Raw genomic sequence first — 18,706 nt, forward strand, 5'->3', positions numbered from 1 at the left:
GTGTGACATGTATGTTTAAGCTTGTGCCTGTGTCAGTGCTATTGTATGTGTATGGACTCAGTGTGAGTGGATATTTCTGTGTACGTGTAAGCCTATTAAGAGGCGAGTACAGGGACCATATAGTGCCACTAAGAGTTAATATTCCATCACAAGTCCTCCTAATCTCCTTCAAGAGAGCGGGGGGAAAAAAGAAAGAAAAGAAAGAAAAAAAGATTAATATATAGACAAGAAGGCAAAAAGGAAGCTGGAGAAAGAAAAGAAAGGAGGAGCCAAGAAAAAGTGAGCGACCTAAGTTGCAGAGGAGCTCAGAGGGAGATAAAAGCAAATGGAGGAAATTAGGAAAGGGTAGAAGGAAAAAAGTAATAATTGGGGAGGGAAGGAGGAGGGGGGGGGGGGGGGGGGGGGGGGGTAACAAGTATAAAAAGCCCAAACTTCAAAGCATAAATGATGACCAAAAAAAAAAGTAACTTTAAAACCAAAGCAGATGACAACCACTAAGTTAGCAGAGCCTTCTAGAGCTAAAAGACCCACAGTACTATAAAGCAATGCTGTCTCAAATGACCACTTTGTCACCATGTAGTGCTTCATCTTCAAAAGTAATAAATGAAATGTATCAGACTCTACAGCCTGAACATGGACTCAATTTAATCATTTTTTAAATTTTGACGTTAAGACTTTGTATTAGGAACAAAGGAGTCATTTGAGACTGATACATGAACAAGTAAAAAAGCTGTAATGACAATGAACACTGCATCGTAGTAGGGATTATGGTTTGGCATCATGTTTAATGCTTATGAGAAGGCACACCAAGCTGGTTAAGCATGAATGATGAGCGTGCACTTAAACCGTATGTATGGACATGTGTGACGTGTACTGAACATCGGGAGCTGAAGCCTCCAGACGTCATCAAAGAAATTTGCGACGCCTTCGACTTCAATGGGCAGCTAAAATTATGTATGACGGTATGTTTTTAAAGCCTTAAAATAAATATATAAAGTTCAATCAAGCAACTCCAATGTGGACAAAACACCTTTTTGTCTACAAAATAATTGTTTCATGGTTTTGAGGAAGAAAGGAGAGCTGGAAGGATGAATTAAAGACAGATTAAAAATGATAAAGGGGGAAACTGTGGGAATATCACACTCTGCATTATCCCAGTCCAATAAAAGGAATACACACCAATAAATTTACTTAGGGCTAAATTTACAGCATTTATTTTATTTTATTTTATAAAAGAATAGATGTGCTGCTTTTTGCTGTTTATTACTGAAATATTATCGCCAATTTTGAAATTTAAGCATGTTTTCCTTCAGGATTTTTACCTTTCCATCTGCTGACTGACTGTAATACCGGGGAAGTCATTGCAAGAGAATATTTTATCAAAGGAAAATAATAGAAAGTAGGTTAAGAGTTTGAAGAACAAATGAGGTTGAGTGTCAGTATACGTCAACCCTCATGTGTGTATGTGGGTGTGCATGCCCATCGAATCCTGCCCTGCTCTGACTGGCAGGCCTTCATCAAGCCATCTCGGGTAATCTGTAATCTACTGGAGGTTTGGCCTAAATTCCCAGGAGAGCCTGAGTTTCTTGTCCAGGAGGGCTCACCCCGCCCTGGGGGGAAGGCTGTGGGCCTCCCTGAGCCAGCTGGCAGAGCTCTGGAGAGTACCAGCCAAGGTCTGGGATTCAGTCACTTGGACAGCTGTGGGTCTGCTTCATTCACAAACCATGGTGAGTGTGTTTGTATTATGTGTCTGTTAGCGAGGGAGCAACCTCACAGCAGCTACTTGGGTTGCCAATGACAAGAGAAAATAAAGATTGTGTGCTAAAGCGACTGTATGTGGGAGTACTTGCCCTTGGGCTTCTAACCACCTCACTCTTTTGTGATTTTGTGTTAGAGTGTGTGTGTGTGTGTTTGTGTACCTGTCCTTGCCGTTCTGGATGCCCTGGCCCAGCGTAGCTCTCTCAGTCAGAGGAGAGTTCCGACTGCGACCAGTGCCGGTGGACAGGATGCTATTCTGAATGTACAAAAGAATAAAATAAGAGACATGTTAGACATATAGAAATTATTGAGAAAGAAGACACAGCTAAAGACTACGAGAAATCAACTTGGTGGACAGAGGATTGAGAGAATTTAGAAAAGAAGAATGAGACTGACAAGGTTTTGAAAGACTGTTAGTTTGACTCCTGGCATTAAAGGTGACGTTTATTCCTGGAACAGCCTCGAGCAAGCTGACTGACTAGCAAGGATGAGTAACATCAGTCACCTAAAATTAATTCAGTCTTTACCAATTCATCCTGATCAAACCTGTTTTTCTGACCTCACCATTATACGACTATAAAATAATTTTATGTTTATGCCTCAGTATCCCTGAGCTATCATTTAAAAGGCCCTGCACTCTCTCAAAGTTATGTTTGGTTCCTCTGCCTTATCAGCCCACGTTAGCTATGCTCAGAGTTACATGAATCATGGGAGCGGAAATAACATTCACTAATAAAAATGATAAAGTCGTCACATGTTGGCACACAAACTAACAGCTGAGTGAGAGAGATATCAATCAAGCAGTCTGTACATACCCACACAGCCCTGAAAACAGTTCTTATCAGGCAACTAAAACGAAAACACCAGTGTAGAGGTTGAAAGGAGGCTGTCACAAAACACAAGGACATACTTTTCTCATCCGTTCTCAATCTTCAAAGATATACTTTCTATGAATAAAACATTTGTTGTTAAGTGTCACATGGGAAGTGTCCGAAAACAATTTGACAGAATTAGACACATCCTTCTTTACACCGACTGTTGGTGAGAAAATGTATTTATGCCTCAAAACCGCAACAATGTAACAACTGAGGTTTGTATAAGAGTGATGCACATAAGTTACACAAATCAAATAGTTGATAGAATAACTGTAAAGTAATTAAAAAACTAGACTAAGACAAAGATGATGACTAAAATCTGAAATAGATAGTGTAACGATCTCCCGGCATAACCGTGAACACAATTCACATTTCTTGCAGTTTGGCCGACATCGGTTATTTTAATTAGTTGAATTAGTAACTAGCACTTGTTTTGATCTTTGGACCGTAGCATGAGATAAAATATGGCTGACAGCAGCTGACACTGAAGGGCAACAGTGTACACGTCAGTTTAAAAAAAAATTCCTCTCAACTTTTCCAACAGATGTCTTCTATCTTCTCACATTTGGGAAAGTTGTTTATTCACTGAAACCGCAGCAAGTAATTATTTTGTCTGTGTGGATCTGCGTGTGACAGTGCGCTCATCCCTGAGTGTCTACATGTGATCCTATACCTGATACACTTGTTTGATTTCCTTCTTGATAAATAATTAAAACCTAAATACTAAAAGTGTCATGTAAACAGTGTCGGTGTTTGGTCTCACGGTGGAGGGCGTGGCACTCTTCTTGCGGTCGGAGGGCACCAGAGGGCTGGCTGGCACCTTGGTAGTGGAGCTGCCTGATGAACCCTTCCTCCCAGAATCCTCCGTTGCAGTCCTGTTGTCTGCTTGGCCCCCCCTCTTAGAGTAGGAGGAGCCTGGTGAAACAGAGCGAATGCATCAGATAGACTTTTGGTTACTGTGCTCAAACCTTTGACTTGCTGCTTCATCTCATTTGATATTTTTACTGTCAATCATTGAATCTGACTCCCTAACTCCTCAGATTCATGACAAATTAAACTTTTTAATTACATTTTATATTGAAATTGAATTTTTTTTAGGACTCTATTAACAGGCTTCAAAGGCCTTGAGTTTTTATTTTATTATTTTCTACATCTGCATTGGGGTGGCTTTAAAGAGGATTAAGTCTCACAGGACTTGTTGGCACTGTGTTTCCATCCCTGAAGACATCCTGACAACTGACCATCTCACTCTAATCCCTGCCTGTCTTCTTCCAACTTTCCATTTAATAACCTTCTCTAACACACCTGCTTCGCACCTCCCCCTCCGACACGCACCAAACTCACCCTGGTCAGTAGCTCTGCGGTTCTGAGGCTTCTGGTTGGACGACACACTGCGCTGTACCTTTGAGAGGAGAGATGGATACAGAGGTCAGTGTGGGTGTGCATGTGTCAGAGTGTTTACACACACATTGGGATGTGAGTATGCTAGCAGAGGAGCTGTGTTTACAGCCTCTATATATTTATAGCACCGTTCACACTTGAAGCTACTGGATTCAAGAATCTGGGCACGGCAATGGTTGCTGTTGTTCACATGTATGAGGGTCAACAATTTTTGTGTTTTTTTTTATTTTTGAGGGAGGGTGGGTTGTGTCGGGTTAGGACTCTGCCAGTGGACCCGTTAAAGCAGTCTGTGTTCTCATTTTACCTTGTGAGGCGGGGAGGGGACGTTTATGATGCTTACATCAGTTCCTTGCCGGGACTTGATGCCACCTTCATCCAGCTGACAAACAGAAAAAGACAAATCAAGGGAAAAAGAACATTTTATATCAGAGTGTGTGTGTGTGTGTGTGTGTGTGTGTGTGTGTGTGTGTGTGTGTGTGTGTGTGTGTCAAGAGGAGCAACAGAGAGACTGTGTTGTGGGTAAAAACAAACACTAAGGACTAAAAATAGTGCTTTTTACATGGTACTATTATGAGAATACTGAAATGTTTTGAGGAATAATAAATAAAGGTGAACTGAGAGATGACAGCAAACTGTGTGTTTGATGTCTTAAAGGTAAAATAAAAACTTTTCCCTCTATATAATGAACTCATAAGAGCTAGTTTATTTCACATACTAATGATAACTAGCAGGATGCTATGATGGTGCTCCTACTTAAAATGTGTGTTTTCTAAAAGCCAAAGAGTGTACCTCAGAGTTCCTATAGTCCAGTAGCAGGTATGCAGCCATCACATCATTGTACTTCTGGTTCACCAGCGAGTCCTGGATTTCCTCCTGAGAGAATCCCATCTGCAGCATGATGTCTGCACACACACACAAGCCCAGTTTAAAATTACAATGGTGAACGGAGGTCCATAATAATCACTTATTAAAATATGAAAGTGGCTGGTAGATTTCAGATGTAAAATAATGATTTACTATTGAATAGCTGGATCATTTGAACATTATTCTGTTAGTGGCTGGTAAATGTCCACATTTTAAAAAGTTAATTTTCCACCTTTGTGTAAGTGGAAAACAGAACATGTGCACTCAAATGTGTCTGTGTGAGGGGTAAAGAAAGAAACTGATTTATCATTTTCGAGTTTCCGTGTTTACCTGTCCGCCTGGGATCATTATAATCTGGTTGTGGTTCGATATAGGGTTTGAGTTCCTCCTCCTCGTGGCCCACATTCATCCACCGGTCCCTCATTATCTGCTGCTGGGAGCAAGTCAAACACACAGATACAGAGAGACATGTGATGTCAAAAAGATGAAGGAGCGAAAAGGAGAGGAGGAGAAAGGAAGGAGGAAAGGTTAAGGGAGAGGAGAGGAGAAGCGAGGCGTGGAGAAGAGAAAAGAGGGGAGGTTAAAGAGTGAGAAGACAAGTTGGCAACACAGAGGTCAGCTACACATGTTCATGACTAATTCATCCCAAATGAATAATCTTTTTCATCAATTTATCTTGATATGAATCTTCCCTGACAAGTAAACTATGGTGTGTATATTGAAGACAAGCCTGTGTGGGGTAAAAGTCTGGAGGCACCACAACAGCACAATTGAATATTAGTCTGTTGGCTGCTGGTAAATGTGGCTGCGTTATAAACAAACAAATAAACTTTAAGGAATTTGTGAATTAAACAGTTGCAGGACTGGATTATGACAGTGAAGCTTTAGTCTTTTTTACAGGGCTGCCATGACATTTAGCAGGTCATGCAGAGACTTGCTAAAGGAACAATTACAATGTGTTATTAATCCAAAATGAAGACTGAAACTAGTAAACTCAAATGTCAAGTGACACCGCAGCAGACTGCTATCCTTCGGAGTAATAACAGACTACCTTTAGTGAAACTAAATTTAGTAACTCATAAATCCCGAGCTAACAAGTATTTACTACACCTTTAGAAAGCACTTTACACTTCAGCTACATAATCACATATAGATGGTGAAGTCTGTGTATACAGTACATTTTTTTTTAACACTAGCCGACTATAACGTATTCAAGATATTTTGAGGGTTTGTGTGCCTCTACAGAAACGTGGGTGTCGTGTTAGGCTCATGTACGTGTCTATCAATTCATGTGTGTACCTCGAGGCTGCCTCTTTTGGAGGGGTTCAGGATGAGGAACTTCTTGAGTAAGTTCTCACAGTCGGTGGACATGTAGAAGGGAATCCTGTATTTGCCACGCAGCACACGCTCTCTCAGTTCCTGGGGATAAAGACAAAGGGCACAGAGAGTCAACAGCAGACATCTTTAGGTTCTGTCAAATGGCAGCAAAATCCTAACAACGCGGTCCAGTTTTTCCCAAAGCTTACTGAACCGTGTTTAATAATGATGGGCTTGACAACCATTATCCAAGCTGCAACATTAACTGCTCTTTGATCTCTATAAACAGATATCTGCATATGAATGCAGGCTGTAGGAAACAGGAAGAGGAAGGATTTTAGTACCGGAAATATGTGCTTTGTTTCTGTTTGTAGTGTAGAGTAGTATTGACCAATCGTGTTTGAGTGAGCTTTGGTTGCACACAGGTAAACAGACCGTGTGGAGAGCAAAAGAGGAGGAAGGCACTGGCTGAAATGCAGTTTCTGAACCCACTGCCTATCTTCTGACTACGACTCCTTAACCAATCTCAATCTTCATGCCTAAACCTTACACCAGCCCAACCGTTTAAGGCAACAAGGACTAGTCAGTCAGAGTTAGAGTTGAGTGCATCATGACTAGGGGGAAAAAATGTGGCACACGGAAGACAAAGCCTTAACCCGTGTATCCGTTACCCAGATATCTGCTGGCTACACCGGAAATCCAAAATACTGGCCTTTGCCCCAGAGGCTAAATCATGGTTTGACAGATAGCTGATGGGCTCTAAGATTGGCTGCTCTACCACAAGATGACCGCCAGTGATATAAGTACAACATTTACACAAACCACTAACTGGTCACCATCTTAACTGGTCTGTGAATCAAACTCAACAGCAGTGTAGTTTCAGGCTGATATTAGCAAAACCAATATTCAATACACTTGCTGGTATTTTAATAGTGTTGATATTTGATAAACAATTTTAATACAATCTATATGATATGTTATCAATTCAAGATCATGCATTTATAGAGAAAAGCACTGTCAATCACCAGGCACAATTAACATCACATTATAACATTTTAATCTACCTGGGTGGCCTTTATACACACATCACATTTTAATAGTGTGCCACTGAACTCATTAACCTCCTCAACGTTGCTGGTCCCACTAGAGAGATCTTATTAATTATAATTTATTCAGACATTGAGATAAAAAAGCATGTAGTGATAGTTTTTAATATGCTTTCAGAGAGTTTATATCAACAGGCACTGCATTCAAAAATCTATCAAATCACAAAAATGAGTCATATTTTAAGTGTTGGGTCTAATCAAAATGTCAAATCAGAAGACAGTGAAGCTCCTACCTGTTAAATAAATAGTAAGAGCAGTAATGTAGGTGTTAACAAAACTCCACACAGCAGGAGCTTGTGCAAAGGCACACTCAATAAACCCAAATGGTGTTTCACAGGCATGTTGATATCAATATCATCACATTCAATGTCATATCACCCACCCAAAATGTTTGCACTTCCAGAATGAGTCATGCGGGTTTTGACTGGATGCACAGTGTGGTAGTTGGTGTGAATAACTGTGAATAACTGTAGTTCACAGAAAGTAATAAATCTCTTTTGTTTGAACTGAATAAAATGCATGCCTACTTCGATGCCTGTTTGGTGCGCGACACCATTAAAATCCCTTTTTAAAAACAAAAATGAAACATTATCACTTTTACACATTCACTCTTTCTTGAGTTTAGTTTCTGCACTGTACTGCAGGAGGAACAAAAACCAGCGAGACAAATACTACAACTACCCACAGAATACAGACTTCCGCTTACATTATACACATGTAACACACACACACACACACACACACACACACACACACACACACACACACACACACACACACACACACACACACACACACACACACACACACACACACACACACACACACACACACACACACACACACACACACACACACACACACACACACACACACACACGCACACACACGCACACACACACATTCCTCTTCCTAACCTTGAGATTCTGTCCATCGAAGGGCAGAGAGCCGCTGACCAGTGTGTACAGGATCACCCCCAGGCTCCAGACGTCCACCTCAGGCCCATCGTACTTCTTGCCCTGGAAGAGCTCCGGGGCAGCATAGGGTGGGGAGCCGCAGAACGTGTCCAGCTTGTTCCCCAGAGTAAACTCATTACTAAAGCCAAAGTCTGCTATCTTGATGTTCATGTCTGCATCCAGCAGCAGGTTCTCAGCCTGCAGACAAGACAGAGTGTGGGAGACAGAGGAAGAGACAGAAAGAAAGACATAATTATGATGTAGAATGCAGGGGGATGTGGAGTGAAACCGGAAGAAAGACACAAAAAATGAAAGATTAGTAATATGCTGTTACAGACATTAGTTTGAAACATTGATTTCTGGGGAAAAAGCTTGCTACTTAAGAGACAGAGACCTACAACTAACACACAATGGGAAAAGAGAGCTATCACAGTTTATTCCTCTGTGTGTGTGTGTGTGTGTGTGTGTGTGTGTGTGTGTGTGTGTGTGTGTGTGTGTGTGTGTGTGTGTGTGTGTGTGTGTGTGTGTGTGTGTGTGTGTGTGTGTGTGTGTGTGTGTGTGTGTGTGTGTGTGTATTCCTGAGCCTGAAGTGAGCCAGTGAGCAAGAAGGCTGGGGTTGCCTAGCAACAGGTGCGCTCTCCTTTTCACTGGCTCTGAATACGCTGCAGTTTTTGTGTGTGTGCGTGCGTGTGTGTGTGTGCATGAAAATACAACACTGACATCAACTCTAAGCTCTGACCTAAGAAATAAATAAATGCTGGATTATCATTTTTGCTAGCATATTTACAAATCTACAGTGAATCAACATTAACTCTAAATTGTGTGAAACTCTAAATTAAACTCTCTGATGTTGTCTGATTAATGCAATTTGAAGCAAAAATAAACATCAGTATAGTAAATATAGCAGTATAGTATAACAAAGTATAATCCTCATATGAAACAGAGCTGCAGTTACACTGGGTTTTTCATTTTAGGGCCCAAACAGATTCATTTTAGTCTCACTATGTAATGCAGGCTCATCAAAATGCACTCTTGCAGTGTAGGACCTACTACACTTAAGCCTGTGTTGGATACAACCCACAGATCAGGAGTGATTAGTATAATGTGCAGGATGGTACGCATTACAATAATGAGTACTGTCAGTCCTCCAAACCTTTTATTTTCCATACCGTCTATTATCATAAAAGAAAATGCTTTATGACCTTGGTCAAGTAATTGGAAATGTTTATTAAAATGCAAAAATAAAACATCTGTGGTGAAAAACAACTTTTTGAGATGAGAGTGTGGTTACTGTTAAAGCAATCATGCTAATGTCTTGTCTACAGGTTTGCCTGCTGGCACAGTAAGAGGATTTACAACACAGCATAATACTATGAACCAAAATGACCCGAAGGCATTAAATCTGCGTGTGTGTGTGTGTGTGTCTATGTGTCTGTCTTGTGTTACATTTTTTCGTTCTAACTAATGTGAATCAAAGACATGAAGACAAACAAATGATGAGAGAGACAGAATGATCTGACGGTGTGTGTATGTCTGTGGATGCATCAGTATGTGTGTTTAAGCCACAGCACCAGAAGAGGGGTTTATCATCTTTGTGATTAACCTCTGGGCTGGCTATGGGACGGGACCTCATCTCAAAAAATCATATGAAGATTAATGTGGACGAGAGGGAGAGAGAGAGAGAGACACACACAGAGAGAGAGAGGGAGAGGGAGAGAGAGAGAGAGAGAGAGAGAGAGAGAGAGAGAGAGAGAGAGAGAGAGAGAGAGAGAGAGAGAGAGAGAGAGAGAGAGAGAGAGAGAGAGCTGTTTTACTTTGACACTCAATGTAATTCAATAACGTGTGTGTGTGTGTGTGTGTTCTCACCTTGAGGTCTCTGTGTACTATACACTTCTGATGGCAATACTGCACCGCTGACACAATCTGGAGAGTGAGAGAAACAGGGAGAGAGAGAGAGAGAGAAAGGATGACAATATGGAGGGGGTTGAAATAGTTAGACAAAGTATAAATGTTCCCGACAACATTTCATTAGGATTTTATTAGGAAGCAATCATTAGCACTAGGGAGGCAAAATGTAACTGATTTCCTGAATTGCTCACACTTTAATATCAATGATCAAGAACATTAATATAAGATTTGTGTTCCTCTGTTATTAAAGCTGTATTTAACAACTGACAGCGGCACCCAACTAAATTATGTAATTGATTAACACATGTACTAAAATAACTTGAAACATCAATTAAATGAGTAAAAAAAATGCTCTCACTATGACACCAAAGACACATTTGGGCACAAGCAAAATACTTTTGAGCCAATTCTAACATACCTTAAAACATACAAACACCTATCTATATTCACAACACACACTTGGAAAAATATCTGAGACATTTTCTCCAACACACGCACAAACATATACACACACACACACACACACACACCTGTCTGAATTTGGCACGGGCTTCTTTCTCCTTCATCCTGCCATGGGCCACCAAGTAATCAAAGACCTCTCCTGGGAGACAAGAGAAAGAAGAGGAGAGCAGATTTAGTGCTGGAACCTGATACTTGCTGTCCTCAAAGTCAGAGTATTGGGTCAACAGACATAAAACTAAAAACTGTCCTTCTAAAATCAAATTACTGAAAACTTGACATAAAGCTGCTAATTTTAACGTCATCATTTAAACGACTTCAATCAAAACAAGACTGAAAGTCTTTTATTCATTGTCATGTTTTGAAGGTAAATGAACTAGTAACCGTGTAAGAGACTGTCACACAATTCTCCCTTACATTTGTGTTTATTTCAGGAGTACTAAAGAGGGATTAATAAGGATGTAGGCTTTTTTTTTTTTTTTTTACATTTATGGTGTCAATAATTTTTTAACACAAAGATAGAAATGACCAGTAAACACTTTTTTTTTTTTTTTTAAATCTACAAACAACCCTATGGACAAATTTGTTACAAGAGACAGCAGAGGCTGTACATTAAGAGGGTAAGTTACATTTTTTAGTGTTTGGAACCTAAAGAGTGCCAGGCCTCAGGGGGAATGATTTCACAGAGAAACACACTCACCTCCACTAGCGTACTCCATTACCAGGTACAAAGTCTTCTCTGTCTCTATCACCTCAAAGAGCTTGACTGGAGGTGGAGAAAGAAAAGCAAAGACAGAGAGTTGGAGGGAAGCACAGAGTAAATAGGAGGGAGATTGGGCAAGAGAGAAAAATGGAGTGAGGAAATATAAGAATTTGGCAAGAAAAAAAAGCCAGAACAGCAGGAGTGAAAGCAAAAATAAAGAGGTAAGAGAGAGATAAGCAGAGGCATTATTATCATTTGGCTTGAATACACAACCTTGAAATACCAATTAAGTCTAACTCTCTGTGAGTGACGACAGGGTGGAAACTCGCGTTTCAGTGTGACTCACCTATGTTGGGGTGATTCAACAACTTCATGATCCTCACCTCCCGGAAGAGCTGAGGGAAACAAGCCACACAAAGAGTTGTGTCAATTACGCTATCAGATGTAGGTTGGTATTGCTTTTCTCTGAACTTCTTATGCAAATTAAACATAATTTTGTTTTGCATTGTCATTGTAAAGTGTGTGTGTCCACGGATACACCATATCTGCTGTCAATGCAAATGCACATGAGGATAGAGTGAGGAAATGTAGAAGTAATGTAGTATTTATATATTGGGAGGATAAAATGGCGCTGAAGACATTCAGAAACAACATTCACTTCCTGTTTATGAGCGTGTGGGCCAAATTAGTAGAAGGAAAGCAATAACAAACATGGTTAGTGATGACATACCAGCAGAAATTCAAGTAGTACCTGTTTAAATCCCAGGTCTGCCCCGATTAAGGATTTCAGAGTTAAACAAACAAGGAAAAGTTTGATTTGCTTTCAGCTGCTTGTAAACTCATATTAAGTCAAAGTAATGCTAATAATGCTAATTCAAAATACTGATTCAGCAAACATGCAGGGACATTTATCTAAACAATGGCCTGTCTCTGTCTTCAGCAAAGGCGTAAAGGAGACGTTTTCCAGTCATTAGGAATTTATTTCCTCTGTGAGTCCGTAGATAAGGTCAAACTGGGCTTAAGTGGACATTCTGAGGGCTCATTAACTCTGGCAGACTCACAACACTTTTCACACCTCTTCAGTTCAGTCAGCAATAACTGCACAATTTACTTTAGTTTGAGTAACATTTAGTAAAAAACTACAGTGTCCAGCCATTGGAAGTCGGTGACCAACATTTTTACATGGGATTTGTTAAAAAAAAGAAAAATGTATCCTTTAAGAACTGATAGGATATAGCATTGAGCATTTCCTATCAGTCCTGATTCCTCGTGCACATGGAAACACGTCTGCATGTCCTTACATTCGCCTTCATGTAAGGGAGTGTAAGCGTTGGCATTTATCACTGGATTTACGTGGCGGCCATGTCAGTGTTTTTTTTTTTTTTCCCGCTTCTTGTCATGTGCTATCTGTGTGTGATGCATGAACATTTGGTGTGTGTGTGTGTTCAGTGTGCGAGCGTACATGGTTAGAGTGTGCGTGTGAGTGGACAGACCCCACCCTGCCACGATCAAAGGAAGTAATTGCAGCTTGTTTCCTGTAATTAAAACTCTCTCTGAAAACTAGACCACTTCAGAAAGACAGAGAGAGAGAGAGAGAGAGAGAGAGAGAGAGAGAGAGAGAGAGAGAGACAGAGAGAGAGAGAGAGAGAGGGAGGAAGGGAAAGAGAGAGTGCAGAAGGGAGAGACACGTGGGGAAAGGAAGAGAAACTTGAAAATGACTTCTGAGAGAACTGATAAAAAGGACCAAGGTTTGATTTTTTTTGTCTGAGTGTGTGAGAGAGAACAAGAGAGACGCACCTTCTGCAAACTGGAGGAGTTGAGCTGTGTCTTATCGATGATCTTTACAGCCACCTAGAAGCAAAACAAGAACACCTTCATTTATTATGACACATTAATTCATTTATTACACTTGCCGCAGTGGGTTTGATGCATGTTATTCACACAGACTTGCACAGCCGTAAAGCCCGTATGCACCACAAACACACACACAGTGATACAATCTCACAGCATTAAGTGATAACGCGCAATCACAGCGGGCGACAGTTGCATAATGGGGGCAGAATACAGGGTAACAAACAGTGCTGAAGAATGGTTTATACCCAGATCATAATGAGGTCTATAGTTCATAATCCAACAGTGGTGACCACCGAGGGACACAGAAAGATTTAAAAAAAAAAAAAAAAAGAGAGAGAAAAGAGAGCGAGATATAAAACAGAAGCTGAGAAAAACAACAATAGAGAAACAGACAGATGGGAGAGAAACAAAGTGAGAAAAGTAGAAAAAAAAGGGGGGGATAAAACCGACAGAGAGAAAAGAGGGCATGAAGGGAAAAGGCAGAGAAACAAAAGATTATCTCTCAACAAGAACACAGAAAAAAGGGGAGGTCTACTACTCGCTGCCATTTCTGTCTTTCACTGTCGACTAACTCCTTTCTTCCACTCCTCTTTCTGGTTGTGCTTGTCTGTCTGACTCTTTCATGCCCTCTGACTCTCCCTTGTTTTCTTTGTGTGTGTGTGTGTGTGTGTGTGTGTGTGTGTGTGTGTGTGTGTGTGTGTGTGTGTGTGTGTGTGTGTGTGTGTGTGTGTGTGTGTGTGTGTGTGTGTGTGTGTGCCAGCAAGTCACATGGAGTGTTATCAGGGTGTCAGGCACAGAGCTGTCACACATTGACAGAGCCCGCCCACCCCACTCTTTCTCTCTCTCTCTCTCTCTCAGACCAAGAGTTGACTTGACTGGGCCTCAGACAGAGCTCAGCATGGGCTCACTGCAGATACAGCTTTTCCCTTAAAGGGACAGACCGCCGCGTTACATCACATCTGGAATTAGCAGTAAGCCAGAGACATTTAGGCTTCTCTATTCAAGCAGACAATGGTGATCTAATCTCCTGGAGCAGATGTACCGTCTCCAAGGCCATGCGAGCCCCAGATCAGACCAGACCCACTGTGTATCACAGCGTGAACTCACCCCTATCCTCCACAACCAGGAAGCCAGATTAATGTTTAGACATGAACAAAAACATTTAAAGTGCCCGTCTTGTTATTTCCCTTCTTGGCTAATTAAAAATAACTGAGTCTTCTGTACAATTCTGAACTGGTTTTGATGTTAGAATAGTACTTGTCTGAAGGGGTTAGAGTCCATTTGTCACTTAAACCAGCCAACAAAGTGGTTTAGTTTCCTTATGTGCACTTTGTCTCTTTGTTTTACAGTCAAAGCAATCTTTGTGTTAATCTCACGTACATTGCCAGACACAAGGCTTCCTATTTTTATACATTTTCTTCCTTAAAATACTTTCTTAGCATTGGTGGCGTTGCAACACTGACAGGCCAGCTTCTAGTTGAATAAAGAGCCAATAGTGACGATTTTCTCCAGAATGTGACTTCAGTGACTAAATATATCAAAAAGTCAGCGTGAATTTTTATGTCAAAATAAAAGAGATTAAAGCTTCAGTCCAATCTAATGTCTGTCTGTGTGTGTGTGTGTGTGTGTGTGTGTGTGTGTGTGTGTGTGTGTGTGTGTGTGTGTGTGTGTGTGTGTGTGTGTGTGTGCCTACCTCTTTTCCGGTGAGGACGTGTCGTGCCAGTTTGACCTTGGCGAAGTTGCCCTTGCCAATGGTTTTCAGCAACCGGTAGTTGCCGATGTGTGGCTGCTCATCCGTCGTGGTCGTGGAGACGGAGTTCCGACATCGCGGCATGCTGGAGCGGCCGGATGATGACTTGGAGTCCTGAGAAGAGAGAGAAGGTAATGTGTGAGCATCAGAGGGTGTGTTTACTCGTTAGGCAGGAAGTAACAGAAAGTGAAAAGAAGAACACGATGGAGTAAAACACGACGGGTTATGTTCGTGTGTGTAAGTGTACATCCTAAATGCTGCTTCCAGCTGTCGGTCCCAAACACTAAATCTATGAGACACATCAGCACAGAATATTCAACGCTTACAGTATTAGGTTATGTAAGGTTTTGAATATAAGATTTATGTCCATTTGATGAATATTTCAGGATTACTGAGGCCATTGCTACATTTTATTAGTTGAGAGAGATGTTTCTAAAAAGTTGCATTCATTTGCTTCACATTAGTGATACAAGAAAATACACACTAACAATACACAGCAGGAGAAAATATCATGTCTTTCCCATCATATACTGTGGCCATTCATCTTCAAATCCTTCCAGTCAAATAAAACTAAATAAATATACAACATACCGTAGTTGAAAAGACACCTGAAGAACTACCTTTTGAAAAACTTTGAAAAAACAATTAACAAAGGAAATCTATTAAATTCAAGACAATATGTTTTTTGTAAATAGCTGCCCTAGTCTACAGCTTTCAGGTAGGCTTTCAGTGATTATGAAACAGTCTAAAAACTGAAGTTTCTTTTCAGGATTAGGACCAGTCAGCAGAGCTAAAGCTTTTACAGGGTGAGTAGAGTGTTGAAAGCTCTGCGTTATAATCTGGTGGCAAGATTAAGATAGGGACTTGGAGCCTTTATTTGTAATGGACAGCTAATATTGATTAAAATCTTTCAGGCATCTGGAGAGACTTAAAACAACTAAAACACAAGAGAGTGGGATATTGCTAACGAAAAGAAAGAGTCTTATCAATCAATTAACCTGGTGAAAAAAATAAAACTTTTGAAAACTGCACTCTGAGTTCATTTGACAGCCATAAAAAATATTATAGGGAAAACAAAGGGCTCCGCTGCTCTGTACACAGAAAGCAGTACATAAATAGCACTAGATTAAAAATAACTGATGTTCACTTTCTGAAACCACTTCTCACATGTTACATGTTGTGGTTAAAACTGTTTCCAACAAGGAGGTACACAATATTGAACTTTTTGCTGATTGCTGATCCAGTATATGCACTTACTAAGGAGACTATTACGCATGCAACTGTAGATTTTACTAAGTATAATCAAGAAATACAAGAAGGAAAAACTTGAGAAGACTGGAGCTCAGCATTACAACTTTAATGACCTTGCTAAGTGGGTGGAGCATTACAGTTTCCTTTGAGTTTATTAGACAAACGGGATTAATGGGTAGGATTTAATCTCTGGTCCACACTCCCAAGCAGAAGGTGCAATCATTTAATACGCTCGTCGCCAACCGCCATTATAAACCAAAAAGTAGTTGTTCTTTTCCTCAATCAGAGTGATTCATCCTGTCAATTGAGGAGCTGAACACAGCAACTCTGATCATTTATTTTAATGCCTTTATCTGCCAATACCGATGAGTGCTGATATCATTGCGTATCTCTATTTCATTCTTTATGATAATTCCTTGAAACATTCAAACTTGTAGCTCTACTTGTAGTTTTTGCAGTAACATAATATTAGTGTATTATGGTCAGAAGATGTCAATAAAAGCTACTGCCAAACACTGAAACTTTGCAAATTGTCTGTAAAGGTGGTCAGACAAGTGAGTTTAGTCTTAATGCTTCACACACAATATTCATGTCCTGGTGAGAGAGTCAAATCGAGCTTCAGAGGAATCAAGACATTAACTAATATTGTAACTCTGCTTCCTTTACCGTTTCTCTGTGACTTTAATTTGAACTTAAATAATAAGCCTACACCTCCAGAGCTTTAGCCAAGACCAACAACATAAAAAGTTATTTAACTGTGTCTTTATTTGGCGTGTAGTAAAAAGTTTCTACTTCACCTAACAGCAGACAGCGGGTCTTTCGAGTCATATGCACGCCCACAAAAAGAAAACAAAACCTTGCTGCGCTGGCAAGTTTTGCATAGTTGGCAACTGAGATTAGGTTTCAACTCCAGGAAAGGGTCAGAGCAATTGTGTGTGTGTGTCTATTTGAGTGAGTGAGTGTGTGTGTGTGTGTGTGTGTGTGTGTGTGTGTGTGTGTGTGTGTGTGTGTGTGTGTGTGTGTGTGTGTGTGTGTGTGTGTGTGTGTGTGTGTGTGTGTGTGTGTGTGTGTGTGTGATCTGAACGGACAGGTGACGAGGATCAGGGTCAGAGGAGAGGACGACTGGCTCCAGGGTGACGAGACACAAACACACACACACACACGGGCTGTGACACAAACGCCAGCGTGCTACACACAAAGATGCGGGTGCGCAGACGCTCGTGGGGGGCATCTACAGCGGCACAAATCACACGCACACACACCTCTCGGAGATTTGACACCAATGAGAGAGAGACAGGCCGGCGAAATTCAGACTGCTGGTGTGGAGTGAAGAGCTCCACTGTTTCGCACAAACCACTTTTCTCCTGTTCTCTCCTTCCAATGCCAACTAACTGTTTTATTCGGCCAATTATCTCTCAAAACAAATTCAACAAATAAGCAACTTTCTCTGAGTAGGAAACGGCCCACAGACCGCATTTTGATCAACATTTTCTTCCCTCTGTTACCAGATCTAGGGGCCATGGGAAACGGGGAGAACCATGATTACTTCATTGTGTTTGTGTGTTTCTTGCTCCAGATGGTATGATCTAATGTCTGCACCCCAGCCTCCCCCATCCCCACCCCCCTCCAGCCCCCCCAACATCCTCATGCTGACAGCGCAGACCTGCACAAAGTGTAACAGGCCAGATTAAGCTTCAACACAAGCAGAGGAACTGGGATTAAAAACGAATGACAGTTGCATTAAAGCGGGAGGACCAGGGAAGGGCCTTATGTGGCTTTGTGTGAGGAGGGGTGGAGGGGGGAAAATGATTTTTATTTTTGGATCCTGTGGAAGAGAGAGAGGCCGGGAAAGAGAGGGGAAAGAGGGAGACAGACAATATGTCAGATGTGGACACTATTTAACACAATAAATCCCAATCTGAGCATACAGAGATGAATTTTAGATCCTCACAGAGGTCCGACGTGATCTAACTCCCTCTGTCACTCGCTCAGTTTTTTGGATTAATCTCTGCGGAGCACTGCTGTCCAAAATAGCACCAGCAGGACAAGCTTTGCCCTTAACAAAACATTTGAGTCTCTCGGGGGCTTTACAGCAAAGTTTCGGGTTTTTGGAAGCATTTAATTTTCTAAGCGCCTGTTTCGGTGTAGTCCGTACTGCTACTGGAAAAAGAGTGTGTGCATATGAAGTACAAGCGTGGCCCTTTCCCCTCGGAGCGTTTATATGCACCTAATTGACTCTCTGCAGTAAACTGATATCTTATATGTCATGAGTACGAGGAACTTGACTTCACTTATCAGAATAGGGGATTAAAACCCTCACTTCCTCAGGTAGATTTTTTTATTGCTGTGATAGCAGAGTGGGGACAAGACAATGAATCAAATGTACATGTAACAAGCTACTGAACAACTGTACTGTGTAAACTTCAGACAGAAAAACTAAGGAAAAACTTCACCGTCTGTCTGTCCTCTCACTGGGTTTTCAGTCTGCTTCGACACAGATGCAC

General features: G+C 41.1%; 1 protein-coding gene across 4 annotated transcripts in view; it reads right to left on the reverse strand.

Moving 5' to 3' along the window:
• mark2b (MAP/microtubule affinity-regulating kinase 2b) overlaps window positions 1-18,706 on the reverse strand; it is a 51,094-nt gene that overhangs the window by 15,099 nt on the left and 17,289 nt on the right. For 3 of the 4 annotated variants that reach the window (XM_062445067.1, XM_062445065.1, XM_062445064.1), the window contains exons 2-15: window positions 14,895-15,065; window positions 13,145-13,198; window positions 11,694-11,742; window positions 11,345-11,410; window positions 10,716-10,786; window positions 10,144-10,200; window positions 8,239-8,475; window positions 6,198-6,317; window positions 5,229-5,328; window positions 4,824-4,936; window positions 4,339-4,413; window positions 3,978-4,035; window positions 3,397-3,548; window positions 1,920-2,014 (exon numbers count right to left, since the gene is read on the reverse strand). In XM_062445067.1, coding sequence (XP_062301051.1) covers window positions 1,920-2,014; window positions 3,397-3,548; window positions 3,978-4,035; window positions 4,339-4,413; window positions 4,824-4,936; window positions 5,229-5,328; window positions 6,198-6,317; window positions 8,239-8,475; window positions 10,144-10,200; window positions 10,716-10,786; window positions 11,345-11,410; window positions 11,694-11,742; window positions 13,145-13,198; window positions 14,895-15,065 — 1,418 coding nt within the window. The remainder of the gene's footprint in view (window positions 1-1,919; window positions 2,015-3,396; window positions 3,549-3,977; window positions 4,036-4,338; window positions 4,414-4,823; window positions 4,937-5,228; window positions 5,329-6,197; window positions 6,318-8,238; window positions 8,476-10,143; window positions 10,201-10,715; window positions 10,787-11,344; window positions 11,411-11,693; window positions 11,743-13,144; window positions 13,199-14,894; window positions 15,066-18,706) is intronic. The other variant, XM_062445066.1, reaches the window with a different exon arrangement.

Source organism: Scomber scombrus, chromosome 23 (assembly GCF_963691925.1).
Source record: "Scomber scombrus chromosome 23, fScoSco1.1, whole genome shotgun sequence".
Classification (NCBI taxonomy): Eukaryota; Metazoa; Chordata; class Actinopteri; order Scombriformes; family Scombridae; genus Scomber; species Scomber scombrus.